The sequence below is a fragment of the Thunnus thynnus genome, chromosome 5 (assembly GCF_963924715.1).
Source record: "Thunnus thynnus chromosome 5, fThuThy2.1, whole genome shotgun sequence".
Classification (NCBI taxonomy): Eukaryota; Metazoa; Chordata; class Actinopteri; order Scombriformes; family Scombridae; genus Thunnus; species Thunnus thynnus.
The window spans coordinates 22,170,143-22,194,013 of NC_089521.1; the positions used below are offsets into that span (position 1 = coordinate 22,170,143).

The 23,871-nt window shown below is 39.7% G+C and overlaps 1 protein-coding gene across 5 annotated transcripts in view; it reads left to right on the plus strand.

Moving 5' to 3' along the window:
* Positions 1-6,237: 6,237 nt before the first annotated feature.
* LOC137183241 (pleckstrin homology domain-containing family A member 5-like) overlaps positions 6,238-23,871 on the plus strand; it is an 86,399-nt gene continuing 68,765 nt past the window's right edge. For 4 of the 5 annotated variants that reach the window (XM_067590148.1, XM_067590140.1, XM_067590141.1 and 1 more), the window contains exons 1-3: positions 6,238-6,329; positions 6,434-6,510; positions 8,847-8,904. In XM_067590148.1, coding sequence (XP_067446249.1) covers positions 6,238-6,329; positions 6,434-6,510; positions 8,847-8,904 — 227 coding nt within the window. The remainder of the gene's footprint in view (positions 6,330-6,433; positions 6,511-8,846; positions 8,905-23,871) is intronic. The other variant, XM_067590142.1, reaches the window with a different exon arrangement.

Here is a 23,871-nt window from a genome sequence, read left to right on the forward strand (position 1 = left end):
TAAAAACTCCAGGCCCAAAATAACCCCAAGCACACCAGATGTTCATACATAAATATGTGTACTGTGATGTCAAAGACTAGGTCATATGTTTCCTTTCTCTCCTGGAATATTAATTCAGACTTTTTTAACACAATTAATTACATTGGAGGTTATTCCATCTCTATGCGGTTAATGGGATTAGAGTCTATTTTATTCTATGTACATTTCCTGTTAAGGCAGAAGTAAAGTCTTTGTTCATTTTGCTGATTTAGCATGAAAAACTTAATTCTTCGGCACATGTGAAGGCTTTTTTCTTCTGTACTCAGAATCACTGGATCACGTCAGAATTTAACTTTTCTTTTCATTCATCGGGAAACATTACTAATGTTTTAGACAGGTTTCTTTGAATTTGATGGCAGTTGTTGAACAAAGTGGGAGGGCTAATCAGATAAACAAAAAGTTTACTGTATGGTCCCAAACTCCAGGATCATTTGGGAATATCATTGTTGTCCATGAGGACTTTTTGCCATCCGCCTTAAAGAATTATTTCTAGACCAGATCCTGTCTTACTGTCGCTCACATGACCCTTGCTGCCCTGAGAAGATGCTCATGACCTGTTTGTCACACTGCTCTGCTTTCCCATCAGACACAGGATATGTGTGTCAACAGGGGAGGACTGCATGCTGAGGCATCCTGAATACTGCAAACCCAAACAGATGTTGTGGTATGCTGTTATACAGTATATGTCATCAGCTTAAAAAAAAAAGAAGTTTTTTTCTATCCATGTTGAATGCATTTTATTATGGTTGGTTTCACATTCACACCTCAATGAACATTTATCCCCTCAGAAATTCAAGAGGTCTACAGTGGAATATGGTCCTGTCCACTCCCGTAGCACCAGATAACCATGCCTTTGAAACAGTACTTCACATACACGAGCACTTGGCCTGAAGTAGTTCTCTAAGAACTGATCTATAATCTGCTACTTACGCATACATACACTGCAGTGTAAAGGCACAGGCTTGCACTCATGAAAATTAAACCAAGGATTTGTGATGTCAGCACATGTGATGAAGTTTAATGAGCACTGCATATCGGAGAATCACACCCATGTACCGTTATTTATGCATTATACCAAAGTGGTGCCGAAGACCCTGATCAATGTTAAGTAGTCCTTCATCTTAATTAATAATCTACTCCATTACTTAAATGCGACAGGGATCTTTTGAGTAATGATGCCAGCCACAATCAATAGGGGAACCCAGTCATGTGCGGATGATTTAAAATGTGGTGCATTTACAGTAGCCTTTTGTACTGCTCACTAAGTACAGATAACGATTAATAAAGTTTTATGATGCAGAAAGAACTGGAGAGAGGCATGATAATTTTTATTATGTATGCATAAAGGTCCTTGTATAAACCAATAATGCCTAAAGACAACATGTAAGTCAGATAATGATAATTATATTAGTTTTCCTTTCTTACAGATGTGTGACACTTAATGCCTACTTCTGTGGTAAGGCAAGGAGTCCTAACCTCCGGGGCAGCACACTCAAACTTTTCTGTACTCAAACATGAATACAGTATCACACTGAACACAAGTTCAGCTCTGTGTTTACTTTACATAGTAAAATACAACCCGACACAGTAGGTTTGGAAAAAACGCTTGACTTGAATTTTTCTTCACCACAGCCAAGCTGCAATGCATTTCCTCTCACAATCACTTCAGTTACGACTCAACTTAGGCCACTTACAGCATCCTCTAATTACAAAATAGAGTACCCACTCATTCAGTCTTAATGACACATATCACTAGTGGAAATCTCATAAAACATGGAAAGAAAAACATTTGGACTGCGCCCAAAGAGGCTATGGATCCAGTGAGGTCATCACTGTGGTGAACAGAGAACTGTTTGTGGGTTGGGAACTTGTCAGGCTGTGACTAACAGTGATTCAGGAAAGTGTTTTTAATGACTCAGAGGTGAGTTGTGAGAACTACAACTCCTTTGACAGTCTGCCACACACCCTTTTTTCCCATAAACTTCCAAAACCTAGTGACCCATATTTCTATCATCTGTATTACTACTACTGTATACTTCTGCTGCTACAACTGAGTGTTACACCATTCTCCCAGTGTTGCCTATCACTCTCGCCTGCTGACTTGACTAGCCCTAATAGCTTTACTGGTTTGTGGGTTATGCACGCCAGCCAAACGATACCGTGTGTTGAAATCAGAGTAGCACAAATGACATCATGTTCACATCATTGAGCAATGTTTAAGGGAAGTTATTGTTCACAGAGAGTTGATTATTTCTTTCTGTTACACTGGACCCCTAGGATGAATATTGATGATATTTATATTTTGCACTGTTAATTTCATTTAATCACAAAAAGTAGCAATGATCTCTCAGCAGTAGTTAGGTGGTAGTAAATAAAAGTGCCCACAATCACAATCATAACTAATTTCAAAGCACTATGCCCAGGCTAGAAAAACTCAATATCAGCACAAGCTTTTGATTCCAGTGATTGAGAGGTCTGTACAAATGCAGAGTGGCTACAGTCTAAAGAGGAGAAGTCCTTCCTCTTACCTAGCACAGACAAGCACAAGGCTGCTGCTGAGCTGGCACCAGAACAAAGTACTCCAACAGCTGCTTGATAATATGCAACCATTAATTACATTCTGATGCCCCAAGTCTGGCCTGTGTCGCTGAGCAGAGCACCCTCGCCTTGCTGAGCACGGAGCAATTATGTAAGAATGTGTTGCATAATGTTAACGACAACACTATATGCATTTTAAAATTATTCTGTCTTGCTCTTTTTCTAATTCATACCCTGGGTCATTTATTAATATCTCGTGAATTGAATTGAGTGTTTGAGTAGCTGGTTGTATTGTGTTATTCAGATAATCTTGTCTCTTTTATTCTAATAATGCTAAAACAAGGGTATAAAGTTGCCTTGTATTTGCATGGAAAAAGACAATATTAGTTGATTTCAGTTCCTTTGGAGACTATACTGAGTCAATTTTGTATTCGCATGACATTATGACCAGAGTCTTAGTTAAGTATAATGTGACATTTAGTGGATCCCAGAGAAATCAGTGCCTGACAAAATGAATAAACAGCTGGAACAAATCTGCAGGGGTCGAAGGCTTAATGGCTCCAGCCCTGCTTTAACACTCTTTTTGGCTTGTTTATTTCCATTTTGTATTTCTCAACTAGATGCCGCTGAGAGAGGTTTACACACAGCCCCACATGCATATCCAGCTTTAGCTCTACTGTTTGCAACATACTTTGTCGCTCTCATTTAAGCTCTCACTTAACCTTAATGGTATTGAGTTGCTTGAGTGCTGACAATAAGATGATAGGTACAGTGAGGCATATATCATTCACCCTGGTTACTGTGAGCTGCAGTTGAGAAATGCCTGCTCCTGCCAAAAGAAGAATTACATGAACTGACCCACAGTGCTGGACTTTCTGTTATGTCAATACTGTCAGACCTTGGAAAGAGAACTCCATGCAAACTTGGATATTGACTAGGGCAGCTGTGAAATTCTCAATAAACCCTTAAACTCAGGATCCTGTGAAAAAGTTGGTTTAAGGGAAAATGAATTGAAATGAGTTTCTGGGTTTTCTCTTGAAAGACTTTTATAGTAGACTGTAGAATACTTTTCACTAATATATGCCCATTAATCCAAATCCTTTTAAATCATATGTCCAGTTAGCTTATAATTTTAAGAGTCAGGAATAGGAAATGGTGCTTCTACGTTTCACTTTTATTTTCTGAATGTTCTGAATGGCAAGAAACAGGCCCCGTGCAAAGATTTTGAATTGCCAGTTGGGAAACTGAAAAGCAGGGACCCTGGCGTTCAGACACTACCTCACTTTCAGATCCCTTGGGTATACCAGCACATACAGGTAGGTATCAGACTCTAATCCAATCATTTCCACCCTAATGGACCTTATTCATAGATATTTTGAAAGGGACCAAATAGTGATGGAAAAATGTGGCTTTGGCAAGTAAAGTATTGTACCTATTTACTTAAAAAGGAAACTAAACTGCCCAAAAAGTAAGAATTTTCAAAATCTATGAGAAGATTTGGTGAAAAGATTGGATAATACACTGTATTTAGCTGTGCATTATACAACACAGCCTCTGCACTCCATCTCAAATTAATCTGAGGTGAATCATAATGGCATATGAGGCTCAGCTTTGTTGAATAATGTTATATTCTTGTCATGGATCATTGTCTTAACTACCTGGGGATAACAAGCAGCTCTTTTGTATGCCATATTTCCAGAAAACTGTGCTATTCCACCCAAGTAGAATACAAAGGGCTCAGTGTTTGACATCTGAACTGGCGAAGCATCAGTGCCTAATGGCTTCCCCTCCCTTTACAGTTATTCTCGAAAGTAGATGACCTGGCAGTTGGCAGATATGTCCACTTCCCGCCACCACCAATACCGCCAGCCCCCTAAAAAACAGTGGCCTGCCATGTGTCCAGGTTCAGAACACAATGTAACACAATGCCAACAAACAGGCCGGTACAGAGGTGTTGGGTGACTTGTCTTTGTATGGTGTGAAAGGCTGATGCTGCAGTTTCAAAGCACAATGACAGAAGGTGGAGACCAAGAACCTGTGCTGTGTGTGGCTGTCTCTCTGTGTGTGCCAGTCAATGTCGTCAAAATAAAAACACATCACACAACCATTCTCCAGTATACCATGCTTTATTCATCAAATGTTTTCGGCTGTCTTGCTTTCATTAAGGTGCCAGTCTATGCCCTTATGCAAGGCTGAATTACCAACAGGGAAAGCAGGCAACTTCCCCAGATCCCCAAAAAGCACCAGGCTTGCTGTTTCTGCTGTATTTTAGGTGGGTCCCACTCTTCTTACCTGACCCTGAAGCCCTGTCTTGAAGAAGGCCATTGTGTCAAAATCTATTATTCAGACCTTTATGATTTCAGGTTTGTGCCACATGTAGCATGAGTATGTTGGGGACATTTGCCTTTATTAGATCATAAACAGTAAAGAGCAGATGGGAAATGAGGGGAGAGAAAGATGAGGAATGACATATAAAATACGTCTGTGGCCCCACTCAAATCAGGGACATTGCTGTTCTATGGTCAGTGTCTTAGACCCCCTGGCCACCAGGACACCCATTTTGCCATGGCTGTATGAACAAGTTACAGGCCTTTGGGCAAAATTTGCTATTTGGCCATTATTGACACCCCTGAAGTAGTTTATGGTGATTAAATTTCAAATATTTGATTACATGAAATTTAATTTGGGAAAAAAATGAGATTACATTTTTAATTTGGGCAATGTGAGCACAATATAAACTAAGATAATTAAGTTCTTAGTTAGGGTCCAATTAAGGTAAAAAATTGCAGTTAATGAAATTACCAAAACCAACAAAGCCTGAAGCTTTGGAGCCCCTGCTGTTCTGAGACCCCAGCAGCAGTTGTTTGCTTTGCTTGGTTGGTAATCTAATCTAGTCTTTCTTGTTGCATAGTCCTAAATGAACATATTTAATTAAATTACCACACAGCATATCTGGGGCCAGGTAGTGTTCCAGAAAAAACTGAGGTCAACAGGCCTTTTTCACTGAAGAGATTTTGACATGTCACAGTAGGAAAATTATTTACAATTACATTTAGCTGCTTCGTCTTCAAGGTCCTGGTACTGTGCACATTGTCAATTATTACTGGCCCACTTGAATTAAAATGAGCCATCCTTTCTGTTGTTAGTAACACCTGTGCTTTTCCTGCTATGACAAGTCAAATGTCTTCTGTGAAAAAGGCTTACAGGGGCCCAGGAGATCAATTATGCCCTGGGGGCCCCCTGGCAGGGTAATCCGGCCCTGCCCCCCATGGTTGTTCACACACTGCGAGGGTCTCTTTGTTTAGAATAACATGCACTCACAAACCATGCAAAAGGCAACAATAACACAGCCAGAATGAAAAAAAAAACCTGCCCCCACGATCATACAAATTACAAGAATAACACAGCCACAATAAAAAACAGTGAAAACAACTTTTATGGGGCACTGATAAATCAATTTACCAAAAACAAAACTAACTTTGACGTCTGCCAGTAGACATATTTAGCACGTATTATCTTCCATACAAATGAACTGACTGTACCTGTCTACCCCCTGAGTTGCTGCCCCTCTCAGCCATCCGCCGTTGCCAAGGTTTCCGTGTACGCGCTGCCTGCGAGAGCGGAGCGGAGCCGCGCGATTGTCATACAGTATTGCCAGACATGGCGGCGGATCTACAACCCGAGTGGCTTTCTTGTCTCCCTTCTTCCTGGAGTTATGGGGTTACTCGGGATGGACGCGTCTTCTTCGTTAAGTAATTACCCTTTTTAAAGAAAGCGTTTTCCATACATTTTTGCCCGTTGCTGATTCGAACAAAGTCACCGTGTAAATAATGAATACAATTCCCTCTCTCAACAGCGAAGAAGCCAAGAGTACAACCTGGCTGCATCCAGTGAGTGGCGAAGCGGTAATAACCGGACACAGAAAAACTCCAGGTAAGGTGTCACTCAACGGCGGTCAAGTTTCTCTCTGTTATCTTTAACGTCTGTCGTGTCCACCCGTCATGTGTTGTTGGTCGCCTTGTGCCGTTTCCCCCAAGCCGATACTTCCCACACTGGGAGAGAGGCAGTGACATCCACGCCGTGTTTCTTAATGCATGAGTGGGCTTTTGTGCGCTCGTGCTGTGAAAAAAAAGTGAGCCCTCTCGTGCCCACCTCTGTCCGGGATCGTGCCACCTCCTCGTGAACCTTTTAACGTTGGTCACTCAGTGAAGTTGGACGAAGAGTGGACGTTAGCTAACCGTCAACTTGTGAGACGACGACTTTAACTATCAGCCACCAGAATCTAAATTATTATTTTTTTAAACTTTGAATTAACGTAGGGTTTCTGTTGACTTTATAGCTGCTAAGATATGTTTAGTTGATGTTTAGTTGACCAGAGACCAGTGAACTTCAGTTTGATAGGTAACATACATCAAGAGCTGCCACAGACTAAAGAGCTGGTAAAGGTTAGCTGTAAATCTACAAAATTAGCTTCCTCTGCGCCACCCTTTCAAAAAAACCTCTTACCAATCTTAAACCCAGTGTGTTATTTGGTAAAATTAGCTCCTTTGCCATGTTTTATGCTGCGGACGTTACCATGCGACTGTCTACTAAGTCTCTGCAGAGCTTTCCCACGAATGTAATTGAGAGACCACTGCATCTCACTAAGGCTGTAACTGCTGTTATTATTATTATTATCATTGTGGCGTAATCAGCAGACTATTTTCTCGATTCTTGATTAATTGTTTAGTCAAAAATAGTGAAAAAATGCTCATCACAGTTTCCCCAAAGCCCAAATTGAGAAGAGCTGAAATGATTAGTTGATTAATCACAACTATTTTGATAATAGATTAATCATTAAATTACTTCCTCAAGCAAAGATGCCAAATATAACTAAATTCCACCTTCTCAGTTTTGCTCCCCCCCCCCCTATATAATTGTAAATTGAGTGTCTTTGTATTTTGGACTGCTCGTCAGACCAAACAAGCACTTTGAAGACATCACATTGGGCTACAGTGGTGGAAAGTAACAGTACATTTACTCAAGTACTGTACTTCAAGTACAATTTTAAGGTACCTGTACTTTACTTGAGTATTTCCATTTGATGCTACTTCATACTTCCACTCTACTACATTTCAGAGGGAAATATTGCACTTTCTACTCCACTACATTTATCTGACAGCTCTAGTTACTTTTCTGATGAAGATTTGACACAATGAATAATATAACAAGCTGTAAAAAGTCAACACATTGTTAAAGATTAAACCAGTAGTTTCCAACCTTTATGGCTTTTGACGTTTTACAGAAAGCAGCATGTAGTCAGATCACATTTCAGATGTCTATCAGTTGTTAACAGCTCAACCAAATAGTGATTTTTTCCTCTAAACGTCTCTCATGGTTTCATTTCAGTGAATGCTTAAATCATCCAATATTTCACCAAAAATCAAAGATAAGAAAAAAGTCCAAAAACTGAGAACAGATTTGTGTATCACAACTTTGTTTTTTCGTCTTTCCTCTCTCGTTAATCATTTCAGGACCCCTTAGATTTATCTGGTGACCCTTTGGAGGGGCCCAACCCCTAGGTTGGGAACTACTGGACTAAACTAGCTAACTGCTCCACCTCCAGCAGTTGCAACAGTAACATGCTGGTGACACACTGATGCTTCAATATTAATAATCTAATGATATCATATATAATAATATATCAGTCAGAAGGACCAAACGCTACTTTTCCTGCAATACTGTAAGTACATCAAGCCGATAATACTTGTGTACTTTCATGTAAGTAGGATTTTTCATGCAGGACTTTTACTTGTAATGGAGTATTTTTCCTTGTTGTATTGGTACTTTTACTGAAGTAAAGTATCTGAATACTTTTTCCACCACTGTTGGGCTTTAGGAATGTGTAGTGGAGGTTTTTTTTTACTATTTTCCTACATTTTATAGACCAAACGATTAATTGATTGAGCAAAATAACTGACAGATTAATCAATAATAAAAATAATCATAAGTTGTTGCCTGAAGAGTAATGTCTTCAAATAGCTTAATTTGTACAACAGTCCAAAACACAGAGATATTTCATGTTTATATATGAAAAGCTAGAAACAGTAAATCGATTTTCTTTCTTTCTCAACAAATAATTGTTCAGTCGACTAATTGTTGCGGTTCTGCATCTTGTATACAGCTGGGACAGTGACAGCTGGGGAGGCATAGCGCTCCTTATCTAGTAAACTGATACAACGTGTGTGTTCCAGGAGTGTGTGTTCAAATGTTTTGTCCCTCTTTCACAGACCTACCCACTGGATGGGAAGAAGGATATACTTTCGAGGGAGCGCGGTGCTTTATCAAGTGAGTTTAACGGCATCCCTCCACAAGACACACGCCCATCATTACTCCAGAACTTGCTTACCATATTTAAAAGATGCCATATTGAATTCAAACCACTTCCTCTTCGCGTGTAACCATAATTGAAGCTTGCTTTCACTATCAACAAGAATTTATTTCCAGTTTTATCCCCTCAAATAAAAAAAAAGGGGGCTCATTCAAATGCCCTGCTACTCCTGAACACATGCTGTGTACTAGAGGTAAACGCATGGCTGTGAATATGGAACCTTTACTCCCTATTTCTGTGTAGCGGAGGCCTATCACAAAAGTTAATGATTACACAGGAACGTTGTGCAAATACATGAGACACGGGCAAAGTGTGGTGACTGTCTTCTTGTGAGCTGTTTTTATGTATTCAGACTTACCCTGCTCAAAGCTTGAGCCTACTTGGAGAGTTGAGCCAAAGTATAATGTGTTCTCTTTTTCTGACATTTATCCCGACTGTTTGGGTTTATATGGTGTACTCACAGTTTGAAATGACACTTGTCTTAAGTAGATGCTGGAAAATATATTTGAGGTTAATGCCAAGCTAAAGTATTACAGGAATTTGGAAATATTTTGTATTATTTAAGTCCCCTTACATTGATTTTGTTTGAACCTCATATGCCCCAGTATGCTTATTGGTTGTGGCTGTGTGGGCAGGAGAAAATGTGATATATCCTCCATGTCCACTGAAACAACGTTGGTTTCCTCAGTTTTTGCCCCTCTCTGTTTGAAGATCATGATATACATGAATTACATTAGTAGCTGGCTGTGTTACATAGTCTTTGAATTACAGTATAGTTCACATTTTCCAGTCTCGCCTCCTTCGTAGCCTGATACATATGACTAATCAAAAGACATCACAAGGGCTGTCATTCAGACTGCACTGATTCATCATCTGTTGCTGCTAAGAATATTTTAAATTCAAGGAGAAACATTTTGTTATGTTGCATTTCCTAATGCAATACTCCTCTCACACAGCGGGTATAAATATTTTTTAAACTGCGGATGAATCTCTCCGCCACAACACAGGAATGCTTCTGTATGATTGAAGACAATATGCCGGCTATGAATTTAGGATATTATGCCTTATTATCCTCACTGAATCCCCTCTCTTTCTTTGACTTCCTCATGAATTTGAGGAGCTTCAAGTGGCAGGTTGCCAGGCAGTCCAACTGAAAGGCAGTCATTTTATATTCACAGTATGTTATCACTAGTTTCTCACTGCAAAACAGACTTGGGAACCACATGCATTAGTCGATCACTATAATTCTGGCAGAGCCCAAGGACATTATAATGTTCGCTAGACTTTGATTAAGGGGCTACGTCTAGTTTATATCATATAATCATTTCACAACAGTATATTTCTCCCTGAATAATAAATACATTATCTATATGATCTATATATATAACTGTATTAGCTCAGTTGCTGACACCTAATTTTGTATAATTACACGCGTTTCAAATGTGTCACGTCTGCCTTAGTCATCTTTAATGCAAAAGAAGGCTTATTGATTAGCCTATGTGACAAACTGAATAGCACAATTTGCAGCGACCATATATTAGCAGATGCACTGTGAATGCTTTATTCACATGTATCAGTAACCAAAAACAACACTCACACAACACCCTTTAGTGGTGTAAGATATCTGACAGACTGCACCTCTGTGGTGTATAAGCAAAGTGTGGATTTCTGTCATTTGTTACCCAGTAGGGACGGGTATCATTAGGATTTTATTGATATTACAACTCTTATCAATACTCCTTATGGGTCCAGTTCTTTATTGATATTCTTATCGGTTCTTTTTCATTACTCAAGAATTACTTTTTTAAAAATATATTATTTTTAAAAGGAATAAATTCAGAACAGGTTTAGAAATTATTTATATTTTAAGTATAGCTGAATATTTTTCTAGAGCAGCAACAGTAATGTTCACAATAGCAATGTCACAATAATATCTCACTGGAAATGAATCTAACAAAATACTGTATGAAGTTTACTAAGAATGAGGAACACAGACATCAGTCAGTATCAGTCTTTCCTCCTGTCCTCTGTCCTCCTCCCACTGCTGCTGATGTGATTCACTGCCTGCTGGTACTGCTGGTAGACAGAGGAGGAGCTGGTTTGAAGAGTGGGGCTGTTGTCTCAGCCAGTAGTAAAGTTTACAAGATTTTAAGATACAAACTAAGCTGAAAAGTTAGACTACATTTAGCATTTAGTAGTCTACATTTTTTTTGCTAAAGCAGTCAAACACGCTGCGTTGCTTCAGATTTATATAATGTTGTATTTGTAAGTGTTTCACGAGGTTGCTGGTGTTACCGCCTTTACACGCAACTACCTTTTTACGTATATTGCATTTATCTGCATTTTCATTAAATTTAGTAAAGTGAGCCCGCACTTGTGAAGGTTTTGCCCTGTCACCCATCACTGGAGAGCACAAAATGTAAACGCGCAGTTATGCAACGTCAAATGTAATCACCTGATGCTTGCAGCTTTGTCATCATTAGAAGACGGTTAAATACCGATAGCAGCACCGTTTGTTCAGGAGCTTATCAATATTTTGGTACTGACCAGTCAGGAACTGGTACCAATGTAGTACCGGTTCTCAGTACTCATCCCTGATACCCATTATGTCTGTCATTTCATAAATTTTTTTGCACTACATTAAAGGAACTAATTGAACGTGTTACTAAGTGTTACATATCACAGCTAATTTTTTAGCGAGCCTAAAGAAAATCCCTGTAAGCATAAAACATACTGTATGCCTGCTTATGAGGTAGACTGCACTGTTTAGGTTGAAAGGAAGTTGATGCAGATTCTGTGGGTGAAATGCAGATAATTAGCCTGGATGTGACCGAGGCTGCCAAAGGCTGCCTTCTGTGGACTCTTTTAGTGAGACACATTTACTGTTTACAGGGACTGGTCCAAGAGATTCTGCTTTGTTGTTTTATTTCACAGAAGCGTTTAGAATTCTAGTTATATGGTCAGAAATATTAAACAGTATGCCGCTGTCATAAAGCTGGTTGGTCAGGCTACGGCACAAGATCAATGTATAAGCCTGTAGTGCTGAAGCTATATATTAGATGTGCTTAAGCTTGAGTAATTGGGTTGTATAAAACCATGGCTGTTAATTCCATAGTGACTCATTGTTTTGACATAGAGATCTGTTGACAGGTTTATGTGATGAGTGACTTGGATAGTACTCGGGACATTTTGAGTCTTTATGAAAGGCAGCCAATAAAAGCCTCTGAAAACTGTCCAAAACCATTAGCCTGATGACAGCTGGATAAGTCTATGCCTTATGTTTTACAGTAAGATATCATTACTTAATCATAAATTCAAGTGTGTTTAGATTTATATTTTTTCCTTTTTTTAATGCACATGAACAATTATCAAATATTTTTAACCAAAATCAGACACCCAACTCATTTGTTTTCAGACTGTATCATTAATTCATTTCTGCAACTAGAGCTTTTTATGAGCCTGTGAAAAGATCTGGCCCATTCACATGCTGGCTGTGTGGCTTGGCTGATACCATCGGGTTACACAGTGTGAGCATCAAGCAGCAGATTGTGCTGACGTAGACTGTCCTCTGAAGGGATGTGTTTGGGAGGATGGGTGCAGGTCACTGGTGTGATAGTGTAGACTAGAGACACGGTCCATCCCGGGATTTGATATTATTTTTGGTACTATGAGTTTTGAATGGATGAAGGTCAGTGCAGATGTTAATTAAATCAGTCATGGCTTACTGCTCTCTTCAAACTGAGCAGACTGATCTCCTTTGAGTTTCTGGATTGTTGGCTCATTTCGATGTGGGGAACTATGTGTCAACTGGCCAGTGCTCGCTCCCCCGCTAACAGAGAATGAGATCATGAGGAGGTGTAAATCTGCCAACTATTAGCTTCTTAATTTGGCAGGCATGTACCTGTATAAGTGAAGACAGTGCATTGTGACCCTGAACCTTCATCTGGAATTTTTTTGATTTGTCTTTTATGACCAAATACCTGAAAAACTAATGACTTGTCAGCCAGAGCTGTACTTTATGTCTAGTGCTAATTAGTAAATATTAGCATACTATTAACACATTGAACTAAGTCTTATTATTTCTCAGCTGTGCTTGTTTGTTTTAGACATGAGGACATACATCCATCACATTAAGACATGCAGTATCTCTGTGTCTTCCCATCTGCTGTGGCTCATTGAGGACAGAGGAACGGGTCAATAGCATCCACCCATTAGTCCTAATGCATTCAAGTTTTTAAGCCAGTGGCATTTGGCCCTGTCTCAGCTGCTGAACCTGGCGATAAATCAGAAAATACAGAACTTCCAAGAGAAGCTGAAATAATAATCCACACAGCAGAGTCACAGACACTTTCTTCTCACATTATGAAACCAGTGTTGTTAATATCCATGTTTACTAGCTAGCAGGTTTCTTCATCACTGTCTTTACTGGTGTATTGTTGCCTGGTGTATTACCACGACCTGTCAATCAGTGGAATAGTGTGAGACCACTGGCAAGACTGTGTACGTATCATCCATGTTTGTCCTCGTACATATGCACGAGACAAACAAATCTGGGAACCACTCATAAAATAAAACTGCTCCACCACTCCTCCGCTACTGGAAGTAAAAAAACTACACAGGCTACCTTTAACCTGTGTGTTACTTTGTGCCCTGTGTGTACAGTTAGGAGCTGGGAGACGTATTGAACTACACTTAGATACAAGGATCCAGAGCTGTCTCTGATGTCAAAGATGTTATGCTCTTACAGAATACTACATGCAACATATGCTCTCTGTAGCATACTATAAAGAGAGTAAAGCCATTGTTCATTTGATTTTCATAACATTTTCTCCGTATCCCTCTCTTGGGTCTACTAGCGAATTCTACGGCAACCCAGAGTCCAATATCTGTTCAGCGTGCTCTTGTTTGTGCCATAAACAGCATTTGATGAGACGGTACCATCTGGAAGATTTGTGTTTTCCATTTTATCCCTGTACTACATAATCCTGTATTTTAACCTCTGCCTCATATTGTGCAGAATGGAGGACATAATTTGGGCAATTTAACCAGCAATTTGTCAAAATGTTTGTCAAAGTCTGCTAATGAGGATTCTTGACCCGTGAAAACCTTTCAGAGGTGTTTATCGGGATAAATGAGGTGCACTCAGTTTGACTGGTGCAAAAGGCCTAATATTATCGTAGGAGAGTGATGACCTTAATTATGAGTTGGTTGCCTCATGCATGCAGGAAGTGTTTACAGCAATTATGTTCATGAAAAGACAGGTGCAGAACTCCTGCCAGCTCCCTGTCTTTGTTCTCTATTCTTGTCTCATTTATCCTGTGTGGGAAAGGAGGGAAAAAAACTAACTGCTGTAGTCGGTGCTAATTGCTGTAGGTTACACAATGAGATACAGTAACTGACATCTTGTTTTGAAGGCTAATAAGTACGTACAGTAGGAGGCTCAGACAGTGGACGCTCATAGTGCTATCGCGCAGTCTAATTTTATTGCGTTCCATATTTTTAATGTTTCATTTGATGGCATTTTGTTGGTGTCCTTAAGGAGTAAAATACAAAATAGTTTAATAATCCATTTACTCTGATGTGCGGAACAGTAATTTTAAAGCGTGAGTTCCACCCATAACGTTTTGGCAGTGCACCACTTAGTTGTAGCATGTTCATGGATAAACTTAGCCAAGGTAGCCTGGTTTCCCTGGTTACCCTGTATGTCGCTGCTGTCAGAATGAGAAACGAGAGACCCATAAAACTGACTGAGTGCAACACTATTATTAAAAAATGCTCCGTTATCTCTGTAGTGAAATGTCTCCCCGTCCCCCTCCCTTCTCTATGACGGTTGGCTTCTCACTCCACCTTTGAGTGAAACTGCTCAGAACAACGATAAAAACATTTGATTTCTGACGTGGTCAGACATCTTGTCGTAAGAATCAGTTCTGAGAGAGAAAAATGTTAAGTATAGAAAGTATGAAATTAAATGTAGTCGTTTGGTCCCTCTGACTGATATATAATATGACATCATTAATACTGAAGCATCAGTGTGTGAGCAGTATGTTTTTTTTTTTACCTTTATCTATTCAGAGGAGTTTCTCTGAGAGCAATGCTCTCTTTTTCAGGAACGCCCTGATCACATTCACACAGTTACACATTCATACCTGTAAGCTGTCCAGTATAAACACACTCTGATCTCTGAGTTAATGGCCTTGCTCAAGGGCACCTCAGTGTTGGTAATGATGGAGGGGCAAGCGCTACTTTTTCACTTTCCCTACCCAGATTTATCCTGTCGGTTTGGGGATTGAACCTGCGACATTCTGGTCACAAGCTCTCTTCTCTAACCTTTAGGTCACCATTGCCTCTCAACATGTTACTGTTGTAGCTGCTGAAGGTGGAGCTCGTTTCAACTACTTTATAAACGGTTAGACCATAAATCAGCATAAAACAGCTGTCAGCAGGTGTCCTGACTCAACAGAAAGATTGTTTTCCTTTCCCACTGCAGCACAACTAAACTGTTTCAGTGATAGTTTTGGCCAATGAGTCATGGTTGGATGTTTACATTTTTTTCAAAATAAAAGACCAAAATGTTATTTTCTACCTTTTTTTTTTCTTCTGTACTGAAAATGTACCAACCGTGACCTCAAAACTGAGGTACATACTGAACTGTGAATTTTGTGTACCCCTAGTGTCCTTTGAGGGCAATTTGCTGCTTCCGAGTGCTCGTCAGTATAAAGTGCAACATAAAATATAAATATTGTGCTAGGCTGCTCTGCAACCACCACTTTCATTAGGCTGTTCACTTCTACTGCTGCATAATTCATCACTCAGAACAGAGGAAAGCATGCCAATTGAAATTTGGCCAATTATGAAAAAAAATCTCTCTAGTGGATCTCTGTTTAGCTGTTGGCTCTTTTTGGCTGGACCGCAACAGCGGGGCCAGCCCTGCACATGTAGTTGTCCGTGAGCGAGTGAGCGAGTGAGTGAGTGATGAAGTTACATCATTAGTTGTCTGGCCGAATGTTGGAGGTTCCCCATTGGCCATTGCTCTCTCAAAATGAATCGGCGCAAACAGTTTTTTATTTACATCATCAGGGGCCATTTACAGTGCTTCCATTCGTAGCCCTATTTGCATGGGACTAGTATTACATGAGGACCCTGTGGTTTAGAAATTACCCCTCACCCCTAATGATGTCTGTGTATCGTGCAGCGCATTCACATTGGATAAGCAAAGTCTGTATTTTACTCGAATTTACTGACATTACCCCCCTGGATATACATGACAACATGACAGGCTGCAAACTTTTACAGTCTTGTCTCTAAATGACCTACATACATAACTGTGATGGAAACATATAGGACAGCACGATGCAGAGCGACGGTGTTTCCTGCTCCGAGTTCTCAGCTCCAGTGTTAAGTGCAGAGAGGTCGGCTAAACTCATGTTTAAACAGACACATACCAGCGTCTCTACCCTCTCCTCCTCTACAGCCAGTGTGATCGACTCTCTGGTGGGCAGCGCTGTCAGCAGCCGACAGGAGAGACACTCTGTGGTACGTTTAGATTTTATAACTAAATACCAGGAGGCAAACTTTTTTATTTCTTTTGACGTTTTCACATCACAAACGATGAGCAACCATCAAAATACGAGTCTTGCAGGTAAAACATGACTCATGTAGGCTGTTATATCAGTTAAGTATAGGTGCGCCTGCTGTAACTGCAGTAACTGGAGGGAGTTGAGCCTCCTGAATTTGCACCCAATGCTGTCAAAACTTTCATTTATAATTTCCACTGCAGCCTCCAGATGAACATTTAATATCCAGGAATTCACATTATAGACACTATCACTGACTATCCCTGTAACGAATCGGCTACAATTTTGCACACCCATGCACAGTCCAGCCATATACGAGGTTTTGACCTCATATTGGCTGACTGCACATTTAAAAGGAGGAATATTGGGTCGCTCTCATGTGGATCCATAATCAGTTTGTGGTAATTGTCATTCAAAACAAAATAATTAAATACTCTTTTCTGACAACTCTACTGTTTCTGTTTTTTTTTTTAATCGACAACCTATATGTGGTTCTGCTTGACATAGGGCCTAATGACTAATGTGGTAAAAACTTCTCAGAGGCTTTTTATTTCCTGTGACTGGTGTGTATGATAATGACTCACATAAAGTCTTTTGTTTAAAAGACACACAACTTTGAACCCAGAGATTATGCAATTTCACCACGATCCTGTTAGAGATATTCCTCCAAAATCAGCACCTTTATCACTCAACTAGATTGTCATGAATACTCGTATTGCGATAAAAAACACAACAAAAACACAAAACAGTTTGATACATAATTGTATCTCATCTCATCCTGGCATACAGAGGCATAACTTACATTATTTCCTTTGATTGATTACTGTTCAGATATGCTTTACCAATAAAACTGTGAGTAATCACAGATTGCCTCAGACAATGGCTTGTCTCTCAGGACTTAAGGATATACAGCCAAACACCAACATACTGTGTGTACCACTGTGTTCAAGCACAAGAGTTTTTTTTTTTATATGACTTCAGAAATATTGTTAAAATACAGAGCAGCGTTAGCATTCATTTGAACACTTGTTTCTGCCCTCTTGGTGGCTGTGTTCCAATGTTCACTATTCTTTTAGGTCTGTTTTTGGTCTCAGCTAACTCCTGAGGGAAATATCCGTCTCTTTAGCTGCTAAATGCTCCACTATGTCCTCTGTCGTCGCTGTGAGAATGTTGAAAATGAACCAAAACAGTAGAGTCGTGGGCCATAAAACTAAAACAATTGCAAGATGCTAAAATGTTCCGTCGAGCTGAGGGGAACAGCAGAGTCAAGTGGTAATTCTTACACATCCTTTGATCCTTTGTTATCATAAAAATATTGATTATAGCCACTTTAAAGAAACAAACCAACATTTTGGGGAATGCACTTGTTTGCCATATACAGTCAGATGGGAAAAAATAATTTAAACTGGGAAACTGTTTGCCTCTGAAGCTATCGTAGTTCAAAACACACTCCCATCCAAAATACATCACCACTACGTAGCATTTGAATAGTTAAATTCCAAAATGAGATATGAGCAATAATAACAAATTATTTACAAATTATTCGAGAATAGTAAATGCTTTTCGTGGCATTTTTCCATACCAGTTTTTCTGTTCTTGCCTTGCCTTATCTCTTTCTAAGTTTCATTTCTGCAGTAACAGACTTCAGACACTGACACTTCAGGGCATAAGTAAAATGAGGCATCTTATCAGAGATCTGAAGAATGGATTAGCATGTCACAGACTTCAAGCGTAGGGGATTTGTTTTCATTTTCACGAGTGACATCAGCTAAAGTGAATAAAAATCCCCACCAATGCTGGGGGACAGTCTGAGATATGAGCTCATGTTGACTTTCATTACAGTTTGCGTGGGTTTGTAGTGGCTTTGTCTGTAGCTTTACCTGGAATCTAGACAGAAATGATGGTTGATATCTGAATCTATCAGGGTAAGAACGGCGGAAGTCCCTGTGAAACCTCCATAACTGTCAGAGACAGACATTTAAAGGCTCTCCCTTCTCTCTAAGGAATAATCCCAGTTTCAATCTGTGAGCAAAGCTTTATATCAGACATGATTATATAACCCTGAAAATCCAGTCACGGTAGTGAGTGTGTGTGAGAGGTGACCAAGTCTTTGGGTTCGGAATTAAAGTCAAGTGCCAGATAGAGCTGTACATTTAATCATTTATTAAGTGATCACAATTTGGTCTCCATGTTTAGTCTGATTTAACTGTCCAGGTGAAATATTGACTCTACATTTAAAGTGCCGCCTATGGTGCATCAAATCAAATGCTCCTTAGTCAAGAGAAAGCTGTGATCAGTCACAAGTGTTTACTGCTCTTACTGCTCTTCATGATTGCAGCTGCAGGCAAGAACATTGTCACTACACAGTTAACCGTCATAATGTAACTCACTTTTCAATATATCGATTATTTCTTTTTATACAATGAGTATAGAAAATATTTGTCTATGTATATATCAGAACTAGAGCCTGGCTGATATGTCGCTTGGCTGATATTATCAGTCAATATTGGCCTATCCCAGATATTTCAGGATATATCAGTATTGGTGTATATGTTGTCCAATATGCGCTGATATATTTTTTTAAAGTTATATAGGCAGCATTTTACATATATTTGATATTTTTTCTTTTTTATATATATATATTGGCTGATATATCGATATTGGAATTTTTTTACTCCCTAATATCTGTATCGGCATCGGCCCTAAAAATTCAGTATCAGTTGGGCTCTAATCAGAACACCTCAAACATAGTTTCAATCAACAGTTACATGCTATAAATCAGTGTTCATGGTATATTAACATCTTGTGTGGCCAAACATAAGTAAAAAAAAACCTAAATATTTAGAATTCTTCTCAACAAATGTGTCAAAAACGTGCCAGAATATTTTTATTTTCATTGAATAGATTGAATGGTTCAGCCATATGAAGTCCTAATATTTCAGTCAGCATAAGCATCACATAGCTTCATAGAGATTTGGGGACAACCAGGTACAGAATATACTGTATATTTGTTATTGTCTGGTATTATTGTCTGAAATGTTTTCACTGCAGTGACCAAAATGCAGCTACAACATTTAAGCCTCATACTATGTTGCCAGTTACCTCTCATTGCTGAAACAGACTTAATCAAACCTAATTAACCTTATCCTGTGCTGGGTGGCTGGGGCTATACTCACAGATTTTTTTCCTTAGATTTCCTTTTTACTAAATCATTAGCAACAGTCAGCTCTGCCTTCCTCAGCGTGTGTGCCCTGGCTGGTAGCACCCTGAAGTACTTCAAGAGATTTATTATAACAAGAAGAGCCAGGAACTGCCCCCTTTATTTAGCTGCTGCTGCGGCCTATCCCAGATTGCATTCGGCGAGAAGGCGTACACTGGACATCTAGTCTGTCACACAAAAAGACAGACAACCACGTTCACACCTACTGTATGGAAAAACGAGTTTCTAATTCACTCAGCCTGCTTTTCTTGAATGTGGGAGGAAACTTGAGCACCCAGAGAAAATCCATGTGGACGTAGGGAGATCATGCAAATCTAAACTGATTATAAACAAACATTAAAAGGTGAATGGTTTAAAGTTAATGTTGTCTTTTGGAAGTTGCCTTGATATAGAGTTATAAATAATTGTGATGATCATTTTAACCATGATCAGGGTGGCATGGTGGTGCAGTGATTAGCACTGTCGCCTGACAGCAAGAGGTTCTGGATTTGAACTGACCAGCCGGCTGGGGCCTTTCTGTGTCTCTCTGGGTACTCCGGCTTCCTCTCATTGTATGTTAGGTTAATTGGTGATTCTAAATTGCTAAAGTGTGAATGGTTGTCTGTCTCTATACTATATGTTAGCCCTGTGACTGACTGGAAACGTGTCCAGGGTTTAACCCGCCTCTTGCCCAATGTCAGTTGAGATTGGCTCCAGCTCCTGTAGAGGATAAGTGGTAAAGAAAATAGAAGGATGGATTTTAATCATAATTATGAAGTCCACATCCACGTGTGTTTTTAAAAAAGATTCCCACACACATGGCTAACATTAACAAACTGCACTCTGGGGACAGTGCCTTATTAAAACTGCAAATCTCTTAGAGACCGTGCACTCACCCCCTTGGCAGGGGTAGGTTTCGATGGCTGTGGCTGCTGACTCACTAAGTCTGTCAATGCTCGGTACTCATGCGTCTCACTTGTGTGTGTAATGTGATTTAAGAGGGAAACCAGTGGATCTGGATCTGCTGTACATCATCCCTGTCTCTGGCTCCATAACTCTGTGTTGTGAGGCTGGGTGCTGACTGAGGAACAGACAGACAACTAGGCAGGCTTTGAGCTGCTCAGACTGCTCTCACGCATTTCAGTCTCTGTGGGGTCCCTGCCATCTGGCTAGCACTGGGAGAAAAGAGCGTATGTGTTTGGGTGTTTGGATGCTCTGTGCGTGAACATATGTGTAAGAGATCTTCTGATGTCAGTGACTGCCCCAGGTGCTGATTAAGATAGTTTCTCAGTAAAAATCCACATCAGGCCAAGTTATTCTCTGCTTAGTATTCTTGGCTGCTCATGTTAGAGTTTTGTAACGTATTTGTTGTTTACAAATCGTGTGCACTAATAGTTCCTTTTTTCTCCTTTTATCCTATGGGAAGGAATCTTTTCAAGGCTGTTGTGTGTGTGCACATAGAAACTAAAAGCATAGCTGCTTTTAGCAGGATCAAGAGACTCTTTGTCTGCAGTGGTCTCAGTTACCAGACTGTTAGAGTGCACATGAGCCTGGCTGGTCATCACAATCTGTTATTATTTTACAACTTGTTTTTCTAATGCGCTTGTTCTTAAATATGAACTCTATACAGTGTTTAAAGGTCAAGGCAATTTTACTGATTTTATTTTATTGCTTATTGTTAACATATCTCATATGCAAAGCCAAACCAACAGTGAGCTCATTGTATTTACAAGTATTGTGTGGGCATCAAAGCCTAGTATATCCTCTGTGCCGTAGACCTCCATTGTTTACAAAAACTATTAACACATTAAGAATGGATGCAACGTTTGCATGTCAGTGAGCCTCACCGTTGCACTGGGTGACACTGCGGTTACGGTAGTTTGTTTATAAATGGCTCCTAAGACAAATAACAGTAGTAATTCCGTGTACGGCAGACACCACTGTACATGCACAGGAATGTGGATCTGTTTACAGAGCTTTGCTAGCTTGTTGTGCTACATATCACAACCTTTTGACTTTGGACTACTTTGTAAATTTCTCAAAGAACTTTAGTACAAAGTCAAGAAGTTGTGATATGTATCACCACAAACTAATTTATTTATGTTATTACTCTTTGGAGCTGTTTCTAAACAAACTAACACATTTGATTTGCTGACAATAATAAAAATACAGAAAATTGCTGGCCTTATCTTTTAATGTCCAGTATTAATGAATATATCCCCAATGGTATAGAGTTTGTTGATTGAATGCAGGCCTACCTCTTGGGCTTAGTAGGGGAGCATTTAGACTACAGGCTCTAAAGCCTCTTAGTTGTGTGGTGTCTTTGATTTAATGCTGAGAGAGCTGTTGAACTTGAGTAATCCCTGTAGTAATCTGCAATGAGCTGTCCTTTGCTGATGTTGTGTTGGGTTGAATCCAGGGACAGCTGCCTTCATAGGGGTCAAGTTGTTCGTCTACTATTATTCCACACACCTAGATCTGCAACAGAGAATTTGGTGAGCCAGCCTATTTATTTATATATATATATATATGTGTATATGTTAGGGCTGGGCGATATGACCAAAATCTCATATCCCGATATAGGTCATTTCATATCCTGATAACAATACCTATCCCGACATAGCACATTTTAATTTAATGAATAAATAGTTGGTCCGTCCCCTCCGTTTTCCCTCGCCAGCATAAAGTCGCCTCCGCATGTGCTTTTACAGCATACAGGTGTTCCAGATTCAAAGGCGTGACGAAGATCAGACTGGTCAGAGCTGTAAACTCTGCCGTGAGGGAAGACTAAGACGTTACAAGGGCGAGGGGAGGACATTTCTCCTCGTTTGATAACATCAAAAGTTAAGTCAGACTTTTCTATCGGCTTCCCGACTTTAAAAAAGACGAGCGAAAAAGAGAGAGAGAGCAGCTGTGGTCAAGTGAGCTAGAGAGTGAATAAAGAGGGAGCGCCGGTAGTGAGGAAGCCGGTGAATCAGATCAATAAAATGTTATTTTCTGATTGTTTCACAGCGGTTACATTCTAAAGAACAAACACACCCACACCCCCACACACCTCCGCTCAACCCTGCAGATGTACGTTGCACCATCTGGTTTGGTCTGAGTACCGGCTAAGGGGCTATAGAGAGCAGAGGAGAGTAGTCCGACCATAAATGACAGCAAAACGCAGCAGGGACTCTCACTCTGAGCTGAAATTAAAAGAGTGCGCATAAATTTGGTAAATAACACAAATAAAGTCTCTACTGCGTTTTGCTGTCATTTATAGTTGCCGTCTTGCTGCTTCTCTGCTCTTTCTCAGCACTGCGAGGCTGAGCCTTCCAGGTGTGTGCAGCGCAACAGAGTAGAGACAGACAGCGGTGGAGAGCTGACGACAAATAAACTCATTATGTTACTGTAAGTGCAATAAAAGCTTTGCGAGTAAAAAGCCAAGAAGAGTAATTTATCAATGTAATCCACGCAAAAGATGGACAGACTCCAAATGACAAAAAATATTGCCGTAAAGAGTGTGATTTGCGTCACAATGATATAAATGATAGAGCAAAATATGAAACGATAGACGTTTTCTCTTGTCACACGATATATATACTGTCATATCTCACAGCCCTAATATATATGTATATACATGTCTAATGCAATCCAATACAACAGCTCTGCCATAAATTCTACTTTTATGAAGCTTATACATTTTCAGTTTTTGTTGACATTTTTATAAAGGTGATAATTCTACTTCATGTTTATTACTTAGGTCGTAGTGGGTGGTCGGGATTTACTGGAGTGCATTACATTGAATGGTGTTCCTAATATTTTGTCCATTCCATTAACATACATGAGGGGGGCAAAATATTAGGAACTCTTTTCAATATGATGCACTTCAGTACACCACCACCACCCGCTACAACCTCAATAATAAATATAAAGTAGAATTATCATCTTTCTGACCATGTCAACAAAAACTGAAAATGTATAAGTTCAGTTAAAGTAGAATTTATGGCAGAGCTGTTGTATCAGATTGCATTAGATTGCACTGCTCTCTTCTGATGTCAAATCTAAATACCCATCTAGCACGACTGTTTAGTTGAGTTTATGTGATTATACGGTGGAAAGCAACCTTTTTTTGGCAGATGAAATCCAGTTGTTTTTTAGATCCATAA